The sequence below is a fragment of the Gobio gobio genome (assembly GCF_949357685.1).
Source record: "Gobio gobio genome assembly, chromosome: 5".
NCBI lineage: Eukaryota > Metazoa > Chordata > Actinopteri > Cypriniformes > Gobionidae > Gobio > Gobio gobio.
In genome coordinates this window covers 21889571-21917138 of record NC_137101.1, presented here as the reverse complement: position 1 = coordinate 21917138, position 27568 = coordinate 21889571, and the positions used below count along the sequence as shown (strand labels likewise).

The following is a 27568-nucleotide window of genomic DNA, read 5'->3' as shown; positions in this document are numbered from 1 at the left end:
CGATTTAACTGTAAATAGAATGTCACGCATTTCCGCAGTTTATCTTTCATCATGACTGCAGATTGATGGTTCTTTAAAAGTGGTTTGGGCACAACAGACTGATTTCATTTAAATGCTGCGCTTTTCTCTGTGAATATTTAATTGCCTCTTAAGAGCATTATGTTGCAGTTTCTGTGGTTGTCTCTAGCTGAAAAGCATAAATAACAGCCAATGTGAATATGTAAAACATTTTGCCAACACTACGAGTCTAAAATACAGTAAAACATTAGTCCTGAAAAATATCAGTGCATTTTAAAATAACAGTGTTCTGTCTTGAAATATTTTAGAATGTAATTGGCAGAGCTGAATTTTCAGCATCATTACTCCAGTCTTCAGTGTCACATGATCCTTCACAAATCATTATAATATGATGATTTGCTGATTGATAAGTTTAATGCGTCCTTGCTGAATAAAAATATGAATTCATTTTAACCATAAAAAATGGTAGTGCAAGAAAAAAGGACGATTTGAGGTATCATTCATGTCTGTGGCACAAATTGTATAGGATAATGTGCCAAGGTTTAGTATTTAGGGTTAGAGGTTTTCAATCACTAAGTATGAGTAAAAATAGTGATGCTTGCTTTAGCAAACAGCACTAATACATAAATGTATACATGTACAGGGTAAGTGACACAAATTCAAAAGCTGCAGTTGATGAGAATATTAATGCTAGTTACTTGGTGGTGACAATATAAACATTTATGAGGACGATTACGATGGTGGTTATATTAGTACCTTAATCCCTTTTTGGGGAGAGTGTTTCTGTCAAGAGGCATGCTATTAAAACAGAAGAAAAATAAGAGTTATCTACGGCAAACAGGCAGTTTGATCATATCACGACAAACAGATTTCAACAACAAACTAATGCTCTATTATTTCATTTAACATATCAGGTAATATACCTTTTATAAAGCAATGCATTCTCATCTTGTCATTTAATTAATACCATATGTATATCTGCACTTACCCCTCAGACAGGGTGGACTTGACACTGCCCGTGCGGGTGACCTTTGGCCCATGGTGATGTGGGAGCGATAGGTCTATGGACTCTGAGCTTGTGTGTAAACTGGTCATACTGTGGCAGCTCAGTGTGTCTTTACTGCCTGCAGAGGAACTGCTGAGGTTCGGAGGCCAAGGCCGGGCATTGGAGGGCAGAGAGAGGCCTGAAGCCGGACTAGAGGCCGGAGAGTCAGTGCCCAGGTCAGGCGTTTTGCCGTACAGCGGGCTGCTGCCTCCGCTTTGCCCACCCATGCTGCCCAGACTACCTGTTCCCGAGGAGGGTGAATCCAGGCTGGCCTGCCGCGCCAGTGTGCCATGAGGACTGCCCAGTGCCGATGGACATTTACCAGAGTCAGGGGTGCCAGGGGAGCTGGGTTTACTGCTATTCTTACTGCCAAACAACCTGGGCAAAGCGGAAACAAGACAATAAATTGTTCGTAAAACCTTTCTTATGTAAATTGTCGCAATGAATTGAGTTGATTTCAAAAACAGTTTATACAAAATTAGTTCTTTCATGAAAGAAGCCCTATGAATGTAAATATAACCATGCAATCTCATTAAAAACAAAGAGTCATCACACAGTTGCCAGCATAATTGAATTGGTCAGCTTCTACTCCTTGCAAGTAATCAAATATGCTTTCAGTGGTGGATCTGCCCATGGTTATCACTGTATGGCTCCAGCAATAACAGCCTGAGGCAAGCAAATCCAGCTATTACACATTGGCTTCATGGAGCAGAGCAGCGTACCATGTAAACATGTTTTTAAATGGACAAACCTAATAATACAGAGATCAGTGTGCTGGAAATACGCTCCCTCCGTCTGCTTTAATCAGCGCTGAATTGAGTCTGAGAATGGCAAATCATGCTCCCTCCCTGTTTCTATATATGCACTTACACTCCAGAACCACCAGGTGGCAATCTGACCCTAATCCAACTTGCGTGCAACTGTCCTCTGATGTGAGAGAGAGATGCTAAGACAGACTGCTAAAGCTGCAATGTGATTTAGATTCTGAAAAATGGGTTGCAGGCTGTTATGAGATTTAGACAGTAAAGTCACAGACAACAGGGAGACTAAATGCTAAATGCATAAAATAAAAAAAATAAACTAACCGTATAACTGTGCAAATTAAACAGTCTTAACTTTTTAAAGGCTTCCCACATCTTTTGTTATTGATGTGAAGGTTGTGTCCATATAGTTTACAGTGTTCTAGCACAAAAACAGCTGTTTCTTAGGTATCAAATGCTAACCAAATGATTTATTCATAACAAGACCTCAAAACAATGAACAAACTGACAAGTAGTAAAAGAAAATATGAGCCAGAGACTACATTAAACATACAAATTTTGCATACTGCAGAGGACAGACATAAGCCGTTTTTCCACCGTTGGGCCAAACCGTTCTTTGCTTAACTGATCCGGGACAGCAGGTACAATTATGGTTTCATAAATGCTACGAATATGGCTGATAACGGAACTCTTTGGAATGTAATACAAACATGTCAGTCGTTGCCTTGATAACGCAAGAGTTTACAGACAATATGAGATGTAAATAGTGACCACGTTATGGAGGATGATTGGATATTTATTTAAATTTTATAATTAATTTAGAACCAAAACACCAGATGAACCCAGGATACATCACTGATGATGTGTCCCAGTGCAACGGTAGGATGGATTATTCACCGTGTTTAAGTTACTCGAAAAAAAAAGGCTATAGAGAAACTGGTATACAGTTAATACAGTATAAGTGACCAATCCTGAGTTGCGATGTCATTACACCAGATGTCATTCTACCAGGACGGGAATTCCGGTTTATAATTGTGCCGTGCCATACCAGGATTAAGTGTAAAACAACTGGAATCGTTCCTTACTATTCTTAAGGTGATGATACATGGGGCAACTTTTTAAGTAATGTAGCTGGGCAATGTTGCCGTCAATGAAAAAAAAAGTTGCCAGTGTATCATCACCTTTAGAACCGTTAAGCCAGATGGTGGAAAAGGGTATATCACTGCTTGCTTGAAACCATCAGAATTCAAGAGATATTTATGAACCCAAACTGACAATTTTCCTATACAGCTTGTTTGCCTATGTCAGTTTTTTTTTTTTTGCTACTACATGGGTCATCCCTTGATGTTCATTGTGAAATCTGGTTCTGAAGCGATCACCACTGATTTAGATTACATTTTTCTCTATTCATCAGAGCATTTGTGGGCTGCTGACAAGATTTCTGGTCGTCTAATGGTGGTTGGGGGAAATTCAAGAGTGAGACTGATGGCTATGGCTTTGACTAAAACAATGAGCTCCGTATTCCGTCACAAAATTTTCTGGATCTCTGAGGTAAGGCTAAACTCACTGGTGGATCAAATCAGCAGTGCATCACAGCCTAAGGCAGCTCACTTCCATCTCACATACTTAATGAGGAAACATGCTGGAACGCTCCTCAATTCTGGCCAAGAGGTCATGACATCGCTGGAGTGAGCCAAACCACAAAAAGCAATTGTTCTTTCTTACTGTCTGCCTGTGTCCATTTGTCTCAAGCTAACTGCCTACTTTGCTTTCATATTTTAGTCTTATCTCTGCTTATGTCTGCCTTGTGTCATCTTTGTCTTACTTTTATTTTCCTCCCATTACCCCAGTCATTTTATTCACAAAGAAAGTCGGTTACCTGCGGAATGTGGGGGATGCAATGTCTGGGTATTTGGAGCCTGGCTGTCTGAGTCCCGATTGGGTGGAAGTGGGACTGGATTTGGGGGAGGTGGACAACCCCGTTCCCTCCTGATCCGACCCTGCCACTTTCTCTTTGTCTGTTTGGTTGATGGTGATGGGACTAGAGCGCCCTGACCCTACTTTCCCGGGGTCTCTTCTCTTTGTGCTGGTTGGGGTTCCTACCACCCCTCCACTACCTCCGGCAGACTTTCCGCTGACATTGGAATCAATGCTGCTAGAGCTGGAACGATTCCCGCTGCGGGCCACCACGCTGCTTCCCCCACTAGATGACTTTGCTGGTCTAGGTAGGGAGCGATACTGGAGTGGAACTTTGGAACCTCCACAGCCTAACAAAACGGCATCATCCTGGTGTTGAGCACCATCGAGACTCGTCTTCCGCTCATTGCCGATACCTGCACCCTTCCCAATGCCTGCAGACTTAGGTACCTTGCCTAGAGTCGCAGAACCACTGGTCAGAGTGGCTCCACTGGCTGTGATGAGGGCTCCGGCAGGACCTGAAATCTTCTTAAAGCCGAATGAGCTAGTGGTAGGCGGACGGCCAATGCCTGAAGGTGGTTTCTTCCCTTCATCTCCGCTGCTCTTTCCTGCATCCGATGGTGAGCGCTGGATGCTTGGGCTCTTAGATGGGGCCTTGCCCTTCTCAGATGCCTTGGCATCATCTGTTTTGCCTGTCAACACAAAGATGTTTGTTATGGCACTGGTACCTCCTGCCTGCTCAATCATTCAATGCTGCTAGCCAGTTGTTTTGCAAATAATTTCACAACCCAATCAATCATCACCAATACAATGCAGAGCCTGTTGTGTTCTAGCCAAGTGCACATTTTTTTGCACAACTCAGCAAACAGCAAAGATAAGGCACTCTAGGCCAAAGTTACTTGTTACTGCTGAGTGTCCTAAAAAAGTAGCAAAAGTTGGCTGAGATAAAGAAAAAGACAAAGACTCAACAGTCCCTTAAAGTTGTCTCTTTTTGATTTTACCTTCTCTTTGAAGCTACAGTAACTAATTCTTTTGAATACCATGCATAAAATGTCCCCTACTGACTGATATCACTGATATCACTTGGTTTTGTAACAAGCAAAAATGCATACTTTTCTTTCATGCTTCCTTGCATGAACTTTTGGGTTCCATTTTGAAAGTTCCTTCAGTGAACTGCCAGTTTTGAAAGGGTACCTAAAGGTTTTCTAAAAGATTCTGCCAGGGTGTCCCAAATGGTGCTCAAAGCATCTCTTCATATTTAAAATGTACAACTGTATGAAATTTTGGTACCTGGTGATTTGAGAGAGGTGGATGAGCCTTTGGTCCGTGGTGGTGTGATGCCAACCTGGGCACTCATGCCCCTCCTCCAGGAGCCTGTTTGAGACATGGGCAAAGCTGTCTTCTGGCCAACGTCCTCAACCTGACATGAAGAGGAAGGGGACGAAGACTTCCACTTGCAGGACGGGTCCATCCCTGGCTCCATTTCTTCATCAACCTTCTTCAGATCCTCAGCACCAGCCCAGCTGCTACCATCATGCTCGGTAGGCCTATGCGTATCTTTATTTGACTGTGAATCACAGAGACACACAAAATATAGCGCACACATAGTAATCTTACATTGGCAGTTAGTCTGACAGATGGCCAAACTTTTCTTACTAGCCAAAGCAAAATGTCCAAAACTCTCAGTCTGTTCAATCTGCTGTGGCCAACTGACAGGCCGCTGATACAAGGCTATTTATAAAAATATGTGTGTGGGGAGAAAAAATACACAAGACTAGAGCGTATGCACACCTGTGCTGCTTTGCTCTTGCGAGATGAGATGCCAGAATATGTGGGTGGATTCAAATCGTCAGTGCCGATGTTGTCTAAAGTATCACTCAAACCACTGCTGACCGAACTACTGTCATCCCAGCTGTAGAGACAGAAAGAGAAAAGTGTTAAAAAATAAAATTATAAGCACAAACAAAAACACCCACAAATTTGGAGGGTTCCTATTCACATCCCCAAAGCATCACTAAGCTCATAATGTAAGTATCTAGGAACTAGAAAATCATTGAGAGTCTTTTTTTTTTTGACAAGTAGACAACCACCTAGAACCTAGACAACCACAGAACACCATAGCAACCATTCAGCAACATGCACCTGCCCACACTGAAATTGTATTGGTCATAAATCCCATTCCACATGTATACTAAACATCAATTATGTTCATTGTGCAGCATTATTGCTTTCACTGTGCAAAGAAAAAATATTCATCATTACTTATCATGCCTGATTAGGAAATAGTGTATCATTTTTAAATTGAATTAGGACATTATTAGTCTGATTAATGAAAAATGTCCCCCTTCTGGACATGGCCCATTTGTGCTTTGTTTGGTTTTTCAAGGAAAAAGGTTTTTCTTCTGGAAATATTAAGAGAAAGTTTGTCCCCCACAAGGTTCGTCTTTGATTAGACCTTTTCAAACATTCATCACAAGAACCAGGACTGAAAATATGATTGCAATACACCTTCATTCATATTTCAAAGTCCATTATTGTTGACTCACTGTCACCATCTTATTCATATTATTATTTCTCTTAATTAGTCTTCCCCGTGCCTTGCCACTTCAATTCTCATTAACTATTGACAATATTTTGTCTTTTCCCCAGTCCTTATGTTCTCATTCTTCTCCATTTACCAGACCGTATCTAATTAATGAAGGATATTAAAGGTCCCGTTTTTCGTGTTTTTTTGAAGCTTTGATTGTGTTTACAGTGTGCAATATAACATGTGTTCATGTTTCGCGTGTAAAAAAACACAGTATTTTTCACACAATTTACTTATCTGTATACTGCTGTTTTCACTGTCCTCAAAACGGCTTGAAAGATTTCCCTGTTCTATGAAGTCCCTACTTCAGAAACACGTAACGAGTTCTGATTGTGCCAGCGGTTCCCGTGTTGTGATTCGACAGCAGCTTAGGGCACGCAGAGCGCACGTTACCGGAAAGGTCACGCCTCTTACCATAACGGGGATGCATGCGCTCAATGATCTCTAAGTACAGCGTCCCTGGGAAAGCCAAACAAAGGTGACTTGACTCCGGGATGAAAATAACAGCGTCTCGACGACATGGCAACAAACAAACTATACGAACGCAAACGAACGCAACACTTCCTCTACTCCACGCGGGAGCAACAAGACCACGTCCCCTTTCTCGCGTGTTCTTGTGGGCGGAGGTTAGTCGACATACTGCTCTACTGACGTAATTAAAGCAGGAAATACCAGGATGTAGTCCTAACCAGCCGTTCGCTGTAGGCTTTGAAAGGGAACTTCTGTTAAATAAAATATCTCGCTTGGCATTGAACTTTGAGCGTTATCATTTTACAGGTATTATAAATGCTCTAACAGCAACATTACACACTAACTAAAGTTTGAAAAATGGGATCACGAAGAACAGGACCTTTAAACAGTAGCTTTGACACCCTCGACTTTGTTGACCCAATTGAAAAGACTAGAGGAAAGCTAGGTGTGAATACGTATGAAATTATTACTACTGCCAAAGCACAATTGTACAGGCTTGTGTAACATGGCCCAGTCAATTGCAAACTAATTTTCTCTCTATTACACCAAATAAACCACTGATATTCATCACCTACTGTCTTTCTCTTGTGTTGCTAAGTGAGTGCTGTTTGATCATGTGTGTGGACACAAATGTCCTCACATTTAACAAACTCTTCAGATCTGATCATTTATTGTATTCAACTCTCTGATGACTGTTGGCTATTTGTTTTTCGGCTCTACAGACTAAATTGACAGCTATACCGACATGAAATCCACTTAGACAAGACAAAGAGAAACATCCTAGCATCGTCTGACATAAAAAGAGATCACTGAAATATTCAAACCTCTTTCCTGATGTCAATATCTACAGTTCAATTATTCATATCAATTCTAAGATTCTGAGTAATGCTTGCAGAACTACATTGGCATCTAAAATTCAATATATTCAAGTCTACCCAGGAGATGTGCATGTCCAGGACATTTGGTCTTCTCCTTGAAATGTTTGACGAGCTAGTACAGATTCTCTCTTGACTTTTATATGATGTATACAGGGCAGAGCGAGAAGGAAAGAAAACTTTGAGAGGCTGAAAGTGACTGGATAATAATTGTGAGAGACCCCGCAGGGCTCTTAACACCAGCATGTGGGTGTTTCTGAAGATTCTTGCATTAGAAAGAGGCTCGGTGGGTGCGAGTATGTGCGCAATCGCTCTAAAAATATCATTATTGATTTTTCAACATCCTTGTTTCTCCCTTATTTAACTCCAGGAGCACTTGACACATTTAGCTTGAGATCTGATACTGTTATACAATAATGTAAATAAAAGATTAGAGATGACAAAACAAAGTCTATTATACAACATATGGTTTTCTAAAGTCTGATTGGATGAGCTTTTGAAGCCACTGTAAAAAGTCTGTATACTGTATGCATTAGGAGTGTAGCGGTACACATATTCATACCGATTCGCTTCGGTACAGGACTTCCGGTACGGTGCATGTGTGTACCGGATGGTACCGAAAGCAATCTTTAACAGTTAACAGTAGGCTTGTTTTACGAGCGAAACACACTTCAATCCGAACTATTCTGTTAAATCTGTCATGAAGATGACAGCCACCGTGTATAAATGATTATATTTCAACAACGAATTGGAGTAAAAACATAATTTTATAATTAGATTTATAAGTTAATGCAAAAACTGCCTAATATGAAGTTTACATGTTTGCATACAATGTGTTATTTGAATGTTGATTATTATATCTAAAAATAAATAATAACTGAATGTAGGCTAATAGGTTGGGCTCTGTTGTTATATTATAGTAAAGTGCAAGTAAGGGCTCCCTATATAGTTTACAGCATTATCTTTAAGAAACTATTAGTTATAATTTAATTCATTTAATTCAATTTAACACAATTTGTTCAGTTTGATAAAACAAACAAAAAAAGCAATTTTATATTTAGTTTTTTCTCCTACTTCTCCAACTTTTATCTCACAATTGCGAGTTTACATCTCGCAATTCTGACTGTTTTTCTTGGAAATTGCGAGATATAAACTTGCCATTGCAAGTTATAGTCAGAATTGTGAGTTATAAAGTCAGAATTGAGAGACATAAACTTGCAATTGCTAGAAAAAAGTCAGTATTGCGAGTTTATATCTCGCAATTCAGACTTTTTTTCTAGCAATTGCAAGTTTATATCTCGCTATTCAGACTTTATAACTCACAATTCTGATTTCTCTTCTCAGAATTGTGAGATATAAACTCGCAATTGTGAGTAATAAAGTCCAATTCTGAGGAAAAAATTAATTGCGAGTTTATATTTCACAATTCTGACTTTATAATTTGCAATTGACAATCGACTTTATTTTGCAACTTTATATCACACAATTCTTGTCAGAATTGCGAAATGTAAACTCGCAATTGCGAGAAAAAAAGTTAGAATTGTGAGATAAAAAGTCGCAATTACCTTTTTTATTTTTTTATTCTGTGGCTTCCATACTGTTGCCACCACTTCTACTTAAAGGTGGGGTAGGTAAGAATGATCTAAAACACTTTTGTCCAAATTTGTTTAAACTTTCTTTATATGTCAATACATAATTAAAATTTAAGTAAAAAGAGAGTATAAAAAATCGAGTGACTCTAGACTTTTTAATCTGCAATAAACACCGCTCATTATTTTCGTTCGGGCCGAAACAAGTGATTGGCTTGGGCGACTGTCACTCTCTCTCGCTACCATGGCTACCGCCGCTTTTGCTCCAGGATCTGCCCACATGTGCGCGCCCCGGTGTTGCCAAGTCGGGCTACTTCAAACACTGTTGCCACGGGCTGTTTTTCATGTCCGCAGGTTGAAGCGACCCCAATTATGTGATATTTTGCCCCGGGATTTGCAAATTTTAACAGCCCTACCAAAAAGACACATATTTTACCCCCCAAACGCGATTTTTACCGGAGAAACACGATTGGGCTTGTTTTGGGCTAGTTTTGAGTAGCAATTGGGCAGATTTTGTTGTGAAAACCTGGCAACCCTGGCGCACCCGTTTGATTTGAGTTCAAGAGGCTGTATTTCTGCTGGACAGGTAATCTTTCATTTTGATTATACATTTTTTTGGTTTATGTTTTCATGAAGCATGTATCACTAGCACACGTAGCTGCCTAATATAGCTAACATAACATTTTCTAAGCATAAAGTTACAATGTTATACACTTAGCGAGCCATTAGTAGAGATGATAAATACTCAATATGCTTAGCTCAAGTTGATCGCTGTCGTGTTGAATTTCGCAAAATGTAACTTTAGATAACACAATGCATGTGTAAAAGCTAGTACACCGCATCCAGGAACTTTTTTTAGAACTAAGTTAGCTTTATCTACTACCCTCTGTCTAAACTCTTTTACCATGTTCACCGGGAACTTTACCTGCACGTTTATTTCGGCCCTTGTTTTGTTTTTATATACTCTACCAATGTTTATGTTGATGTTTTTATCTTGTATCTGTGTGTGTCGTAGACACTGTGTTGTGTGTGTATTTTAAACTTTACCAGTATCGTTATTCTAGCTTGAAAGTGAGTACTAAAAGACATCTTATTTGTTTATATTCATAATGATAAAGTTAGATTTTTTATTACATGTGATTCTGACATGATGTCACTACATGCACTTCTTCTCCGCTCGTCTCAGGTAAATAATGCATCTTTCAGCTGAGCTGATCGTGGTCGGCGTGGCGTGTTCATGTGTTTTGGGGCCGTGGCTTTGGAAAGAGCCCAGAAGGGAGAAGGTGGAGTGAATGGAAATAATGAGCTGTCTTTAAAACAGTCGTGAGAGGTCTACAGACACTCAAATTTTATACTTTCTTTTTCTGAGTACTTACATTTTAAGTATGTATTGATATATAAAGAAAGTTTAAACAAATTTGGAAAAAAAGTTTTTTAACCAAATCCTACCTACCCTACCTTTAATGTAAAACTTGTGCAACATTTAATTAGTAAATTATTAGTTTTTGAAAGAAGTATCCAGTTTGATGATGTTCAGTTTTCTTCTCGGCAACAATTGACATTTTATTGATCACTGTTCTAATATTAAATTACAAGAAGAAATTGCACTTTTATTGAAAAAAAAGTGCTATTCATCTTCTAGTCATAGATCTATTATAGGATATTATTACAGCTAATGATTGCGAATTTGATTCTGTCATTTAAGGGAGAAAATAAAATTAACTGAAACTGTGAGGTCAAGCATTAAAATATATTAATAACATCAACAGTGATTGTGCTTATCTAAACTATACATTAAGTGGCACTTTTCAAGAGTAAAATGACTGCAGTATCCAGTGACTTTACACACATTAGCAGCTAATGCTTTAACACCTGGGTAGAGTTATTGACTTGTTGGTGCTATGATGTGCTGGTAGTCTTGAGTTCAGACGAATGTTAAATGAAGATTAACACAGCTAGTGGACCACCAACACAAATCAATAACCACCAAACGCCATTCCAGGCCAGTTTACAATTTCCCCAAATGCACTCCACGAAACCTTACCTGCCTGAGCTGGCTTCCTGCTTTCTGTGCATTTGCCCTCCCAACATTGCAACAGTAAACATCTGAAACTGTGGTACTGAATCTTAGTTGGGCATCCTTTGCCAGCTGGACACTTTTTTGGCAAGGGCTAACTGCTTAAGGTCACCTTGACAGTCTTGTTTCCACACACCTATGTCCCCACTGAGTGTGCCCACTGCTTTGAGAGAGTGACATCAGCAGGAAAAGAGCACAGTCACTGTTATACAGCCAAAATGGTTACTAAACCTCCACCTTTTGTGAATACATGATCTAATTCTGGGTGTTGGTGTTAAAAACCTTTGGGGTTTGAATATTTCATATTCTCAGTATCTTGAGTTTCGCTAATTAATTCCATTAACATGGGCACCATTTCTCAAATATATATTTCTGGTAATTGACCATGAGAAATGAAATGTGACAAATTTTATATACTGAAGCACATTGTCGGTGGCAAAATGAGCTGGGAATGAGTTCCCTCTAGTGCAGTTTGAGATTACATGGCTGTAAAGTAAGATTTGACTGTTGCATTACCATTTTCTCCACTTAGAAGCAAATGCTGTCTTATGCAAATTCGGCATAATTATAATGATTGTTTACCAAAACACAAGATGATTCACCTAAAATATCAATTAATGCTTTCATTGGGTAGAGAATAATTACCTCAACATTTGGCTTTTTAGATTACAGTTAATTCAGCAGAAAAGTCTTAGGGAAACTGTCAGTGAATATCTAGGGTGGTACATTGTTCTTGAGAAATGCGATGCCCTACAGACAGTGGTGGATCCTGGAATAGGCAATATACAGTATGCAGATTAGTTGGTTAGGGCGGCTACATTCTCTGCATACAGTGAGACAAACACTTTGTCCGTTCCAATTATTCAGTTTTAAACTGAATTGTGATTTAGTAGATACCTAGCAGATTTTATGAGCATTGCTCTGTGCTTTACTTCACTGTCCCGTCTCGCTTACTGTAGGCTGCTATCTGTATGTATAATATATATGAAAAAGTCTCTTTGCCTGCTAAAAGCCATTCCAAGTCAAATGAATTCAAGCACTACATTTTGGAGGAAGCAGCACAATATGGCATACTTTACTGGGACTATACAACATGATTCTATTGTGATTCTGTCTAGTTTTTTGTAACAGTCAGATATAATGCAGCAAGTGGGATAAAGACCCCAGAGAGCTGCCCTAAAAGCTTGCCCATATGGGTTGAATATTTTAATATTTTCTGTGCTGTCATATCTGTGATGTGACTGACAGTCAGACCATGTCCTTAGACACCGGTCCATTTATGACAGCAATCCCAGTCAAAACGCCTGCAATTTTTACACTTGTATCACTTGTATATATAAAATGTGTTTCATGACTGTTGATTTTAACACCTGTGTTTGGTTGGTTGAATTTCATCCATGGACTGTTGTTTTTTAATCAAAACGCCTCACAGTATGAGTGGCGGCATTCGCTTTACTTTCACTCGATGTTCAGTGCAAACGTCCATTCAAGCATACAGTAATATTCTCATGCAATATTCAGTGTTGAAAGAACCATGAAACAATAACACTCAATAAAGCAAGATTTTGCATCCTACGTGGATCAAAACAAATCAATTTCTCGATCACTGGCTGTGTCCATTGGCCTGTTAAATATGTTTCATGCTGTGGCTTAATTATGGCAAAGCAACATATTTTCAGGGGAAATTAACCATCGTCTGTATGGTTGCATAACAGTCCTATATGTAGCAAGTCCATTCAAATGCAGTATTTTAAGAGCATGTAGCCATCAGCCATTCACTTTCTTCTATAAACACAAACACTAAAGTACAAGAATTCAAAGATTAGCATAATAAGTCTTAAGGCCACGACGCCACGTTAATTCTTTGCATGATTTTCATTGCAAAGAAAATCACTTACACAAACTGCTATCCAATGGCCCTCAAAGAGAAAATTGTACAACAATTAGCAGTCTTCAAATGTTGACACTTAAATAAATATAAAGACACAATGCACAACGTAAAGAATAATCCAGTTTCATCCCAGTAAATCTTGTCAACATACATTAGTAATGAAAATATAAAGTAAAACGTATTTTGTATTAACCTAAACTTAATATCTAGAGCTTTAGATATACATTAAACCAAACAGTGAGAAGCCTGTTAGAGTCACCAACATACCAAAGTATGTCTCAAAACCAGTGACTGATGACTACCGAGTGAGGCGAAAGGGTGAACACTAACTCACCGCCCTGCAATTGATGCTGTCTGGCTTTCTGCAAGTTGCCCGCGTCATGCTGTAGCTCCAGGGGAGGAAGAAAAAGCAAAGGAGAGGAAAAAAGGAGGGGAGAAGATGGAGGAAGAATGCAACCCACCTGCTTGGTTGCATACACGGGCTGGAGGGAAGAGAGCGACATCTCGCCACATCTTACAGCTCCACCCCACCCCCCACACCTCACCCCTCCCCAGGGCCCATCATGCACTCTGAGAAATGCTTCAGACATCCTCAACCAACTGGGGCGTTGCCAGAAGACACAGACTCCAATCAAAGTCAGAGTCAGGGACAAACTTGAAGCTGCATGCTGGGTAACACAAGGGGAATGATCCACAATGACCTTTATGTGCTGAACCTTTGGAAACTAGAAATATCTGACTATGTTCTTGGTTAAATAAATGCATAGTGTCCTGAACAAGATGCGTCATTCAAAGTAAAAAAAGAAAGAAAAGTAAAATGTACTTCAACTGTTGTATTTGTACAGCTTAATCAAATCAGCTTGAATGAAATGACCTTGTGGAGGCACAGTATAACAATGCCATCTCTTATGAAATCAGGAACAGTCAAACGTCACTCCACTGGCTTGAGTGAAAAAAAGAAGTGTTTTACTTCTGCATTGCAGAGGAAACTGACAACCAGCCACCACCAAAATCCGCAGACCTGAGCTGCAGATACACCCCTTTAATTCTGGAAATCAATACACTGGCACCACTGAGGGATGCAGAGGCTCTATTTCTCAAACAGAAAAACCAATAATCACAGAGGCAGTGAACTACATTCTTGATTGTATGACATAAAATGTGTGAAAAGGACAGGTGATTGTGAGAATCACCACACACGCACACACCCTGTTGGGTTTCCATGATTTATGGGGACTTTCCATAGACATAAGAATGCAGTCAGGCAAGTATAGTTCTTCTGGCAACCACCAAACCCAGACTCATCCATCGGATTACCAGACAGAGAAACATGATTCGTCACTCCAGAGAACACTTCTCCACTGCTCTTGAGTCCAGTGGCGGCATGCTTTACACCACTGCATCCAACGCTTTGCATTGCACTTGGTGATGTAAGGCTTGGATGCTCCATGAAGCTCTCTATGCACTGTTCTTGAGCTAATCTGAAGGCCACACGAAGTTTGGAGGTCTGTAGCTATTGACTCTGCAGAAAGTTGGTGACTTCTGCACTCTGTGCACCTCAGCATGCGCTGACCCCGCTCTGTGATTTAATGTGGCCTACCACTGGCTGAGTTGCTTTTGTTCCCAATTGCTTCCACATTTGTTATAATACCACTAACAGTTAACCGTGGATTATTTAGTAGTGAGGAAATTTCACGAATGGACTTATTGCACAGGTGGCACCCTATCACGGTACCACGCTTGAATTCACTGAGCTCCTGAGAGCGACCCATTCTTTCAGAAATGTTTGTAGAAGCAGTCTGCATACCTACAGGTGCTTGATTTTATACACCTTTTATACTGTAGGATGTGAGTCCTTCGCAAGAGGATCTTCATTTAGGAACTTTGGCATCAAACAGTTTGAAAACCCTTGAGTTAGGCATTATTTAATATAGTAATGTAGGCTGGTTTTCTGTCTGGGCACTAATGAAACCTCTTGTTTGTTTATGCGGACAGTGTTTCTGTTTACATCCCCAGGGCAATTATCAATCCTAATGCTCCATTACTTACTGACTTTGAGCAGTGTTTGTCACTAGCAGAGTATTCCTTTTAAATCCATTATCTAAACAGATGCACACCATCCACATGAAGAAGTCGGTATGAATCCCAAAAAAGCAGACAGTCTCCAAGCTGAGGAAGAATGGCTTAATTCTTTTATCATTTGTTCTAGAAAAACATGCTGATTGTTTTGGCCTAGATGGAGCTGTAATGTCTCAAAAATGCTCCTGTATTGATCAGGACCAGCACATCATAAAAATGGCCATGTCAGAGCTGGCATATCTGATTCCAAATCTTACAAATGAGAAAGTACAAAAAATACATAGTCCAAATAAATATTGGGTGGAATAACCCATTTGTAAACATCCTGAAAAAATTGTATTCACACTTTTCACTATTAAATGAAGTATAAGTTTGTAATGAACAGTGGATTTTTTTCCTAAGTAGGCAGCTCAATGAGTTTTTAAACAAAGCTAATGTGTCCACATCAAGTTTAAAGGCCAGTTCAAATCAAGAATGATAACTACTGACTATAACAATAAATAGATTAGTGTCCACACCCATGCACGATAAAACTGTGTTTATGATAAGAGCACTGAAGTTGTTGTCTGTCACTATAAATGCTTGAGCTCTTTAAAGCTTGGCTGGATGTTATTATCATTCATCAGCTAAAAAAACACGCTGAAAGTGATTCCAATGATATGTTTCTCTGTGCTGTTATCCTTATAGTCCTTTTAAGTAATGACGGCCAATAATTCGAACCTCGGACCTCTGTATTTTTCCTATGTGTAGGCTATAAATGTTGCCTAATAATATAGTATTACTTTAATGCAATGATATTGCACAGCACGAAGATCTTCTCAGCTGCCTGCGGTCTGTGACTGTGTCTGTCACCGCTCGTCAATGTCAAAATATTTAAGATGACCAATCAAGTGGGCAGGCTTTAACTTCACTGAAGGTGCTGAGCGCAAATTCCAGCGCAAGGCTTCAGTTAAATGGTCATAAAGTGCAAGATAAGATGTAAGTACTGTAGCTAAACTAAACATTTCATATTTAGCAGCTGTTTTAGGATTGAAATGTTAAACTACCGACAAAAATAATCAGGCAAACTAAAAAAGCTTAGTCTAATTTCGCCATTTTTTATTTTAAATAGGTCAAATACGTATATAATTTACGTGATTTAATGTAATAATTAGAAACTGTCAATGTGAGAGGACAAGAAACATTAATAAATCCGTTTCCTTCATATAATGCATAAGATTAATAATGAATGTGTACATATTGTGAATGGATTAATATATATATATATATATATATATATATATATATATATATATATATATATATATATATATATATATATATATATATATATATATATATATATATATATATATATATATATATATATATATATATATATATATATATATATATATATATATATATATATATATATATATATATATATATATATATATATGAATGAAAAAAAGTGATTAATAAAAAATATTCTAAATATAAATTGACCCTATGTTTTGTTGACTGCTTTAGGAGGGGAAGAGACAGGGCAAGATATAAGGAGAATGAGAGAAAAACAAAGAGTGATGGAGATGAGGAGAGAGCAGGAATTGACAAATAATCTACTGTCCACTGACTTGGTTTTAAAGCTATTTCTCATAATTTTTTTTGGCCTTCAAACGTTTCAAAATGCACATATGTAGATCAGAGAAATCAACATTTTCTCAGGGGAGCATGTTGTTAGCTTACAGTTCTGTCACGTGAATTTGTGATTTAAACTCTGTGGGGCAGTTTTGATTATCCATGCCAAATAATATACACTCCACACAGTGTGTGTTTGGACTGAAAAAGGTGGTACATGATCTTGGTTAGTAATTAGACAACATTGTAGTAAATATTTTCTGTGCATCTAAAAGCATGGTCGGTAAGAAAACAGCTGACAAGATAATCCAGCGCAAATTAGTGCCTAAAAAGTCACCAAAATTAAGTATTTGACCCTCATAATTAAATACAAAACTTTTATATATATATATGTTCTTGGTGTGAACAGGCCTGAAGCCTTACAGTCCTACAGAAACTTTATTAAAGACACAAAGGACAAAAGGGAATAGTGAAATACTGAGGCAGCACTCTTCAAGGTTTATCCCAGGTGAACTTACAATAATTACTCTGGTCTTCTGTAAATGCTTGTGGCTGAAGTTCAAAACTTAAAAGTGCTGAACAACAAAATAAGTATCTGAGCAGCTTGCTCGATTTAGTTACTATTTAACATCCCTGGGGGAGTTAGAAGAGAGGAGATTTACAAAGACACACCAACAAACTTTGTGTATCGAAAATGAGGATGGATTAGGCAGAAAATGCACCAGAGTAAACAAAATGTTATTAACCTGTTACCATTGAGGAAAGAAACCATGTTGGTTGACCTTAAACTGTCTAGAGTCAGATTATAGTGGGTTTGGTGGACTTTGATGGATGGGTTGAATGCAGCAGGAAGGAAACACAACCCAGAAGGCTGGCAGGGGGTTTTAGTATGGGGAGTCATGACGGATATGGTCGGATATTGCAGTGTTACTGGAGACTTCAAAATACAGAGACAAACTTTCTCCAGGAAAAAGGGTATCAAAAGCACCTATCAACTTTTTTAATCATTTTATCTCCTAGTTCATACATTCAAACGCACTTTATCAAGTTGATGCATTTTCTTTTAATACAAATAAATGTTTTTGACCTATGTTTTGAAGAACATTGAACTAAACTGGTCTTCAGCTGGATTCTGAAGGGGAAAATATTACCAATCCATCATATGAATTTTTGAATCAAAACAGGCTTCTACAGCTTGATAGAATGGACTACTTGCACAGAGTTTCATGACACAGTTTCCATTTTGAAATAGTACAACTCATTTATTTCCGGTTAGGTATATTTTCAATGAGCCTAGTTGACTAAATGCCACTTAAAATGAGTAAAAAAATGTAAAAAGATTCAAACATTTTTACATATTAAGAGACAAAGAGATATTCTGATGATTACTGTGTATGGAATTTATATATATATAGTAACTGTGTATGTAGGTGTGCTGAACGCTGTTACTGGAAACTCACGAGTAGTAATAAGAAGAACACGGAAGTAGTTGTGCAAGTAGTCCATTAGATTTTACTGGAGACAGTAAACAAACAATGCATCTTGATCATAAGACAACTCAAAAACAAGCATTTAGCTCAACCAAAGCCGTCTGATTCATGAACAAAGCGTCTTTTGAGATGCTTTGTTTAATGAATCAGTTAACCAAACTCAGATCAATTTAGGAATGACTCTTAGTTTCTGAACTACCATCTGATAGTTTTGTTGTAATAAAAGAGGGGTTCAAACATAAAAAATAAAAACATTTCCTTTTTAATCTAGTTTTAAAGAATCAATAATGAGTTAAAGCAGAAGCTTTGGGGAGCATGGTAAGAATAGTTATTCATTTATGAAGGCAAATGAATCTCAATTAGTGAGTGATTTCCTGTACCAAATGAGATGGCACGGTGACCATCTATAACCTGAAAGAACTCCATGACTCCATTTTACTGTGATGAATGAAGGCGCAGGAGTCTGAATCATTTTCAGTTTGGAATAATAGTTACAAAACCTCTTCTGTCTAATAGGAGTCTTTATCAATGACTGTAAAATCACATCCTCCCTCTGTTTACCCCAGTATAACAAAACCACAGATCATTTAAGCATCAGTCCTTCAAACAGACACAAACCCTTTGCTCTCACTCCCTTCTCACGAATAAAACACAAACCAATCCCCAAAGCTTTCCTTTCAAGTACAAAAATGCCGAGCAAGCTGTCATAAGCAGCCAGCGTCTTTCTCCGAGTCTAAAAGTGAAGGGCTTTACTTATTCATGTCTGCGCACTGTCGTACGGGTCCTGCTTTCTCAACCACAGAGCTGCCGCTAGCCATGCCTCATCTATGTTGCATGATGGGAGTATTTATAGCCAAAGACTTTTAGCCACCATTGGATTAATCTCATGGCAACTGATTTTCAGACATCACCACAATGATACATAACTTTTTGTCAGACAAGCACTAAATTCCCATAACATTCAGCAATGGCTTTATAACAGTAAAGTGATCTGTTTCATGCAAGTCAACACTGTCTTCTGTCTTTTTAATGAATATTATTACAGGATTACTAAACACAACACTGCAAGATTAAGATTTAGTAGCAGCAGCCCACTTTTGTACTTCAGACCGTATTTCTACGAAGCAAAATTATCGCCATTATACGGGAGACGTGTTGCTGTTGGCCGGGCTGGATCGCTGCTTATTCAGCAGTCAGGGTTTTAAAAGGGCAACAGCAGATTGAAATAATCTCATTTTCCCCAGCCTGAGGGATTCAAACTGAGCTACACGCCACAGCAGGGCAGAGCGGGAGTGAGCTTTGTTTAAATGCCCAAATCTCAGCAGTCACACTCTTTGAGGTACTACACACAGATGGCCGCTCAAAGCATATGACAGCCACAATTACGCTACTACACACTGCCAATACGCAAACACGCTACTGACTGGCTCAAACTGATGAAAGTTAGTGAGCTTCCAGCGTGTGGAGCAATGATATTAGTTTCTAACATCAGTTGCATATGTCGACAATTCAACCTTTGCCTTGATGCTCATGTATACGCGATGCTAGTTCAAGATGCTCAAGTACGCGATGCTAGTTCTCTCTCACTATTGCCTGCTAAAATGGCTATATGTAGAATTCAGAAACCCTTTTTATTAGCAACACCGGTGGCCGTTAAGTGAACTGGAGCTAGCAACTTCTTGCTTGTGCTCGTACTCATGTACACGTAACGTACAAGGGACTTAACGTAATTTCCGTTATTTGTTTAGAGGTAAAAAAAGTTGAAAATACTTTTGCAGCGATATACTGTTAACGAACATCCCGACGGCAAGTGTTTTATGGATGAATATGTAAAAATGTGCTGTGTGCTTTCCTCTCAATAACAAATTAAACACACAACAAAAATGACAGCATTGAGAAAACAGCAGTTAAAGGTGCAGTCCATAAGTTTTGCCTCAAACAGTGATTACATCTAACGATCGCTTAGCTCACATCACATCAAACCGAGCAAACATTATTATTGTTATACTTTGTTCTCACATTGATAATGTTTACAACACCAGCATTATGTGACTGCGTGTTTAGTGTGTATTAGCGTTACCTGTAGATTTCAATTTATGTACAGTCTAATTTTTTACTTTTGACTACGGGTAAATCTCCAGTTGTAACTGATGATTATCGTTTGGATCTTTCTGGATTACAATCCGTCATCAAAATTATAAATTAAATGATTCCAGCTGCTGTGAGAAAAGGCTATAAATGATCCACCACCTGCAGCATCCTCAAATGCGATACTACTACTAGCCGGGCTCCTTCTTTATCTATACAGGGAGTGCAGAATTATTAGGCACGTTGATTTTCTGATCATATTTTTTTTTCAGGCACATTTGACCAATTCCAAACCACAGTAATCCTAATAACTACTATTGATTTAGTATTTAATAATGTATAAGTGATATATAATTGTTCATGAAGGCTGGAAATGAAAAACACCTTATATTCAGGTGTGCAGAATTATTAGGCATGTTTTCTTTTACAGATAAATTGAGCCAAAAAAGAGATTTAACTCAGACTGAAAAGTCAAAAATTATTAAATACCGATGAGAAGGATGCAATACTAATGCAATACTAGACATTGCAGTTAAGGCGTGACCATTGGACAGTGAAATGCTTGTTGGGTCAGCAGGATCTGACAAAAACATGTGGCGGAGAAAAGACACCTGTTAACTGCAAAAGAATTAAGAATTAAGGTGAAGAATTAAGGGTGAAACCATCAGGAACCCTTTAGTCTCCAGCGCCACCATTTTCCAAAGCTGCAACCTACCTGGAGTCTCCAGAAGTGCAGGTGTCAGGATCTCAGAGACTTCAGTTAGGTAAAGAATCCTAAAAAATGACCCCCACTAGATAAGAATCACAAGCTGAAGTGTTGTTGTAAAATACATGAAGAAGGTTTTTTTATAGGCTTTATGGACAGATAGGTTGAGAGTGACTCTTGAAGGACCAGCACCACATCCTCTAGTACCACTGTTTGAAGAATTCATCTTCCAGAATCTGGCAGTACGTTTTGGGAGTTCATTTTAGTCCATCCTGAAGTCCGTTTTGCAGAGATGGACTAAAAATTAACCAAGAAAATCAACGTGCCTAATAATTCTGCACTCCCTGTACAGACATGACGTAAGGACACGAAGACATGCTAGAATTTCTTACGGAAATCCACCAGTACCACTCAAATTACAACATATTATTACAAGCTTACCGTTAAGGTAAGGAGAATTGGGCTATGCAATTCTCAGGCATCATTTCGACAGATGAGGTAATTCAAATGACACAGTTATTATAGTTGGTTTATAATCTATATGTGAGACTATAGACTATAAAGATCTGACTATGTGAGATTATAGTTCGAATTAATAATTTTTTCTTTGCATGACACATTATAGTACAGAATAGCTCTTTCAGCATTTTTCTGAACATTGTATAAGCATTCATTTTATGTGTCATAGAATGGAAGACGCTTCTCGGGAGCGTGTGTAAATGTCACAGCATTTTCGTTTTCCTTCACATAAAAAACATTTATAGACAACATAGGAAGTTGAGGAAGGTCACATTTTTAAAGTTTCGTTAGAGGCTGATCACACTTTGGCAATAAAAAAGTGATTAATACATGACAACTCTTACATATAGCCACTTTAAATGTTGCTAATTTTGCAAAATAAGATCCACTGCGTTTGGTGAAAAACAACTTTTGAGGTCATAAACTTAATTTTCAGAGGAAATTGCAAATTGTACCTGTGCATGCAAAAATTATTAATATATATAATGATTAATAATATCATATAATTCAAATAGAATAGAATAGAATAGAATAGATGATTAAAGGTCAGTTAAAATCCCATAATCCGTAGCAACACTACTGATAAAACAGCTTATATTATCAAATAGTTTAACAATATTATTCAGATTTCAGCAGCCAAAATCAGTGTGATGGGTTTAGCTGTATATTATAATTGCATCGCAAGGAAGAGTCAGAGACGGATTGGAACGACATTAAGCAGCAACTGTAATGAGTCCCTCTGGAACCTCCTGCTCTCTCCACCCTATAACATCACATCGCATAGAGAACAAGCACACAGGGATCATGTTTATCTTTCCAATTAGGGCTGGTAATTGGCCAGGGAGTCAGGGGTCGGTGAAATACCAACCATAAAACACACAGGTACTGACTACTAAACATTCAGTAATCATTCAGAGCAATAGAATATATGAGCTGCTATTAAAATAAACTGCTTATAGAGTGAAAGTTATATGAATTGGAGAGAAAGAGAGAGAGTAATTTCCCAATGCCAATCCAGAGTCACAGGGGCTCTGAGCTGACAGGTTTTCTCAATCACATCCCCTCTGGACAGGTAGGGTTCATTAGTCTGGGGACCGAGGTTCAGTCTGGGGACTTTCAGCACAGCTGATCCTTATCCGCAGAGCAACTGACTGTTACCAGAGGCAAGACTAAAATACAATGCCTCCCTGAGGCTTGAGACTGCGCCATTTTCCTGAATTTTTGGTTGTGAAAAACCGAACCGCTACATTATATTTCTCAGCAAAGAGGTGATAACATTGCTGTTTTTGGAGTAATACACAGCTTCATTGCTAGTAGAGAGAGATGCTGAACAGAAGCAACTAATTCGCACGCACGCACACACACACACACACACACACACACACACACACACACACACACACACACACACACACACACACACACACACACACACACACACACACACACACACACACACACACACACACACACACACACACACACACACACACACACACACACACACACACACTACAATTAATTAATTCAAATAAATGTAATGTTACTGCACTACTTTATCTCTGAGTCTGATTCAAAGCAGGCAGAATGCTAGATCTTGCAATCAGTGACTGATGAAAATAACTGTCAATTTTACTCTTCCGGGCAAAATTTGTGCTGTAAACATTATAAACAGCTTTAACTGTCAGGGCTGGCAATTTTATTACTATTATACATTATATAATAATAAAAAGTCTCAAATAACTAAAGATTTGTTTAAATCCGCTTGACAGCAGACATGAGGCAGGCCGCTATGATACCGTCTGGACCTCTTCGGTCATTAATATCTGCTCTCATCTAGCACAGATAAAGGCGGGAAACAGCTCATTGATCACAGAAAGGTGATATCAGGTATGTCCATCGCTGAATCTCATTCATCACCTGATCTGAACTCTGCTAAAGTCCTCAAAGAATAATACATCACAAAATGGTGTTACATTCATATAAATCACTTGGATTAGAGCTTCTGCTAAAAAATGTGTGGGTCCTATTATCAAATGACACGGTGAAGGAGACCAGCAATGTAATGAACTCCATTTTCTAACATTTTGCCAATATTCCACAGTTACGGAAAGTGTCACACATTCATTTAAATCTTGTCAGAACTTCTAACTTTCTTAAATGAGCTTTCCCCTCAACCTAGGCTCTTTCATAGCCTGTCAGAGACCATCAATGTGTGGAAAAGCCACTACCTCTACACTCTAAAAACTGCTGGGTTACAAACATCCCAAGTTGGGTTGATAATGGACAAACCCAGCGATTGGGTTGTTTAAGCAAACATTTAATCCAATCGCTGGGTTAAAACAACCCATTCACTGGGATAAAACAACTGATTTTTTTAGAGTGTACTGCTTAATCACACAGTACTGCTATATTATGGATGTACATATTTAAAATGTCTACAAACATTTCCTGTAATCAATCATGAAATAAATGTATTGGTGAACTCATTGGAATGATTATTATTTAATTGATTCATAACAGGAAGTCTTACCTGTCTTCCCCTTGCATCTCTTTGACTCCTTTTTGAACGACCTCTCGAGTTGGCGTCATCTCAGGTGGGCGGCCAACATTTCGTGAGTAAAGGTCGACATTCCGAGAGTAAAGACCTCCGTCTGTGTGATACCTTGATGGTTAAATGACAAATGCACAGTGATTTATTATCTGTGAGCATTTATCAGGGGATAAGTGAGGTAAATTTACTCAACTTTGTTGCTTGATTTGACAGTGTTTCATAAAATATAAATATAAGATGAAAAAATGAAGATAAAAATCACATGACAAAATTACTAAAACTTAAAGGCACAATATGTAATTTTCACCGCTAGAGGCGTAGCTTGATGACGCCTTGATTTCGCGGAATCATGGGAGTTGTTGTCTTCAACTCTACAGCCAGTGGAAAAGAATTTGACAGGGATTGGGCAGAAATCATATTCATGGATGAGCTAATGTTTAGATAATAAAGATTAATAAAGATAAATAAAGATTTATTTAAGTTACTGTAGTATGAAGCAAGGTGAGGCTGCGACACTCGGCTTTAGAGCAGTGGAGCTTTTATTATGCCACAGATGATCGCTTCCACTTCTTCCAGTTATGCGTAGGTGGGCTAACGCATTTTAAACTAAACTAAACAAATAAAAATAAATAATAAAATGAAAATAATACTAAATATTTTAATAGTATATATGTATGTATGTAATGCTCTTTGGTGAGAATCAGGGAATTAAAAAAGGGCAATGATTAGAGAGTACAAAAAAACATTAACATTCCAATAATATTTCAGCTAATTGCTGTTTTAAGCAGCTTTTACTTCAGGAGTTTAATTGTGTTTAGTATCCCCAAATCCATCACTTTCATGCGAGTTTCTTCAGGTACAGGTACATACTTTTGTTCCTGTGTGAGTCAGTTTTTATAGACTTCATTTCTAGTGTTTTTTCTCTCTCCGTCTATTCATCAACATAGAGACAGCAAGGGCAGAAGCAATAGTGCATCACACAGTGATGTATATGTGACCCTGAGCTATTCCTCCAAACAGAGACATATGATGGTGTATGAGTGTTTCTCACCCATATAAGGATATTGTGAAACAGCTGTACTGCCTCTCTGCTTTGATGGAATGCACATAAATGTTATAAATCGATCATTATTTTTTCAAACAGCCTTCTTTTTATGAACAATGCATACAGCGACAGAAAAAGTGATTGATAGTTTGACTGGCCTGCTTAAACTATATGAGAATACCACAGTTTAGTTTACGTTTGTAGAAAAAAAAAAAAATCGATCTTGAAAACAGTGCTGCTTAATACTTTTGTGGAAACCGTGAATATATATATATATTTTTTATTAGAAATAACAGCATTTATTCGAACTAGAAATCTTTTGTAACATTATAAATGTCTTTACTGTCACTTTTGATACATTTGAATAAGTATTAATTTCTTTAAAAAAACACCAACAAAAAAGGTCCTGTTTCTTCATGGTATGTTATCCAACATGGTTTCTAATTTCGTAGTTTCTTACCCACTGATATCGTCTGCATGTACATTCTTGGCTAGTATGTCACCATCACTCCCGTATCCGGTCACGTCCACCTCTGGCCCCGCCTCAGAAACCCCACCTTTCTCCCCCGGCTCTGACCCTCGAACCCCTGAGGCCGCCGCTCTCCTCAGGGGGGCAGTGTATAACAATCTCGATGAGTCACCATAGCGACCAGTGGTGCCAGCACTGGATCTGGGCGGGGTGAAGGTAGGAGCATCGCCGGCCTGAAGACGAGGATTCGACCCTTGGGCGAGACGCCAAGACATGGGGGAAGAGCGGCTCGAGAGGGCGGGGAGGCCACGACCGTTCACTTCTGTAGTTACAGTGGTGTCGAATGTTGTCTCAAGGGTACTACAAAGAAAAAAGAGAGGAAGAGAAGAAGATTAGAGGAGAGATTTTGAGAACTGCAGACGGATTTGGGTAATTAGATCAATATCCTGCTTATGAAACAGCTGACTTGCCATTTAAAGTATACATATCCAACACCTGTGCCAAGGTGAGGAGTTCGCTTGACAGTTTGAGGACCAATCTGTACCCTGCAATGCAGCACTGTTTCTAAAGTAAAGTTGGGAGTTTAAAATATCCACCTACTGTCTTGCATTTTTGCATTTTTATATGATGAATGCACAAATGTGTTTGACAACTGAGGTGATTTAACAATTGCGCCCATGAGGAAAGATGGCAGACTTCAAATTACACTCAAAAGTTGTTTGTGTTCTTTTAAAAATGTTTTTAAAAGAATTTTCTTATGCTCACCCAGGCTGATTTATTTGATCAAAAATACAGTAAAAGCAAAAATTGCTTTTTTGAAAATGCTTTTTCAGGATTCTTCGATAAATAGAATGTTTTAAAAACAACAGTATATTTGAAATAGAACTCTTTTGCCACATTATACATGGCTTTACTGTCACTTTCCATCGATTTAATAATTGGTGAAATGATTAGGTAAAAGTATCAATTATTTTCTTTTTAAGTGAGAGTGACCCCAAACCTTTAAATTGTAGTAAATACCAGGAGAGCAAGGGCCATCGAAGTGAATAGAAATGCTAATAGATAGCTTTTTTTTTCTCATATTACAGACTCCAATACAAAGATTCCAATGCAGTTTGGTTCCACAAGGATGAAGAAAAAATACCATTCAGTAATATCATTCTGCACTGATATTGATCCTTGATCATTATATTCATACTATGTAAAGTGGTATTTATATGAAACTCGAAAACCCAAACAACATTGTAGTGTATTATTATGGTACATTCCAGAAAAAAGGGTCTCACTATGGTACAATTTAAAAAAAAAAAACTAAAAAAACACACACAAAACAGTGCTATTATCATTAATGAAGGCTAAAAAAAAGATTAAATCAAAACATGTTTGTTAAATACAGTAAAAACTAGCTTGATTTATATGTTGATTGAATTATTAAGCATAAATTATGTTTATTTTCAGTTATACCAATCACCAGTTTTTATTTCAGAAACGCCAAAACAAATAGGTAGACAGACAGACCGATAGACCGACAGACAGACCGACAGACCGACAGACAGACAGACAGACAGACAGACAGACAGACAGACAGACAGACAGACAGACAGACAGACAGACAGACAGACAGACAGACAGATAGATGATAGATAGATAGATAGATAGATAGATAGATAGATAGATAGATAGATAGATAGATAGATAGATAGATAGATAGATAGATAGATAGATAGATAGATAGATAGATAGATAGATAGATAGATAGATAGATAG

At 38.2% G+C, this 27568-nt stretch overlaps 1 protein-coding gene across 1 annotated transcript in view; it reads right to left on the bottom strand.

Moving 5' to 3' along the window:
• Positions 1-27568, bottom strand: part of nav3 (neuron navigator 3) — a 170504-nt gene that overhangs the window by 32424 nt on the left and 110512 nt on the right. The window contains exons 11-17 of the mRNA XM_079817471.1: positions 25793-26161; positions 24267-24398; positions 5533-5653; positions 5032-5308; positions 3704-4433; positions 1007-1441; positions 775-816 (exon numbers count right to left, since the gene is read on the bottom strand). Of these exons, the coding sequence (XP_079673597.1) occupies positions 775-816; positions 1007-1441; positions 3704-4433; positions 5032-5308; positions 5533-5653; positions 24267-24398; positions 25793-26161 (2106 nt within the window). The remainder of the gene's footprint in view (positions 1-774; positions 817-1006; positions 1442-3703; positions 4434-5031; positions 5309-5532; positions 5654-24266; positions 24399-25792; positions 26162-27568) is intronic.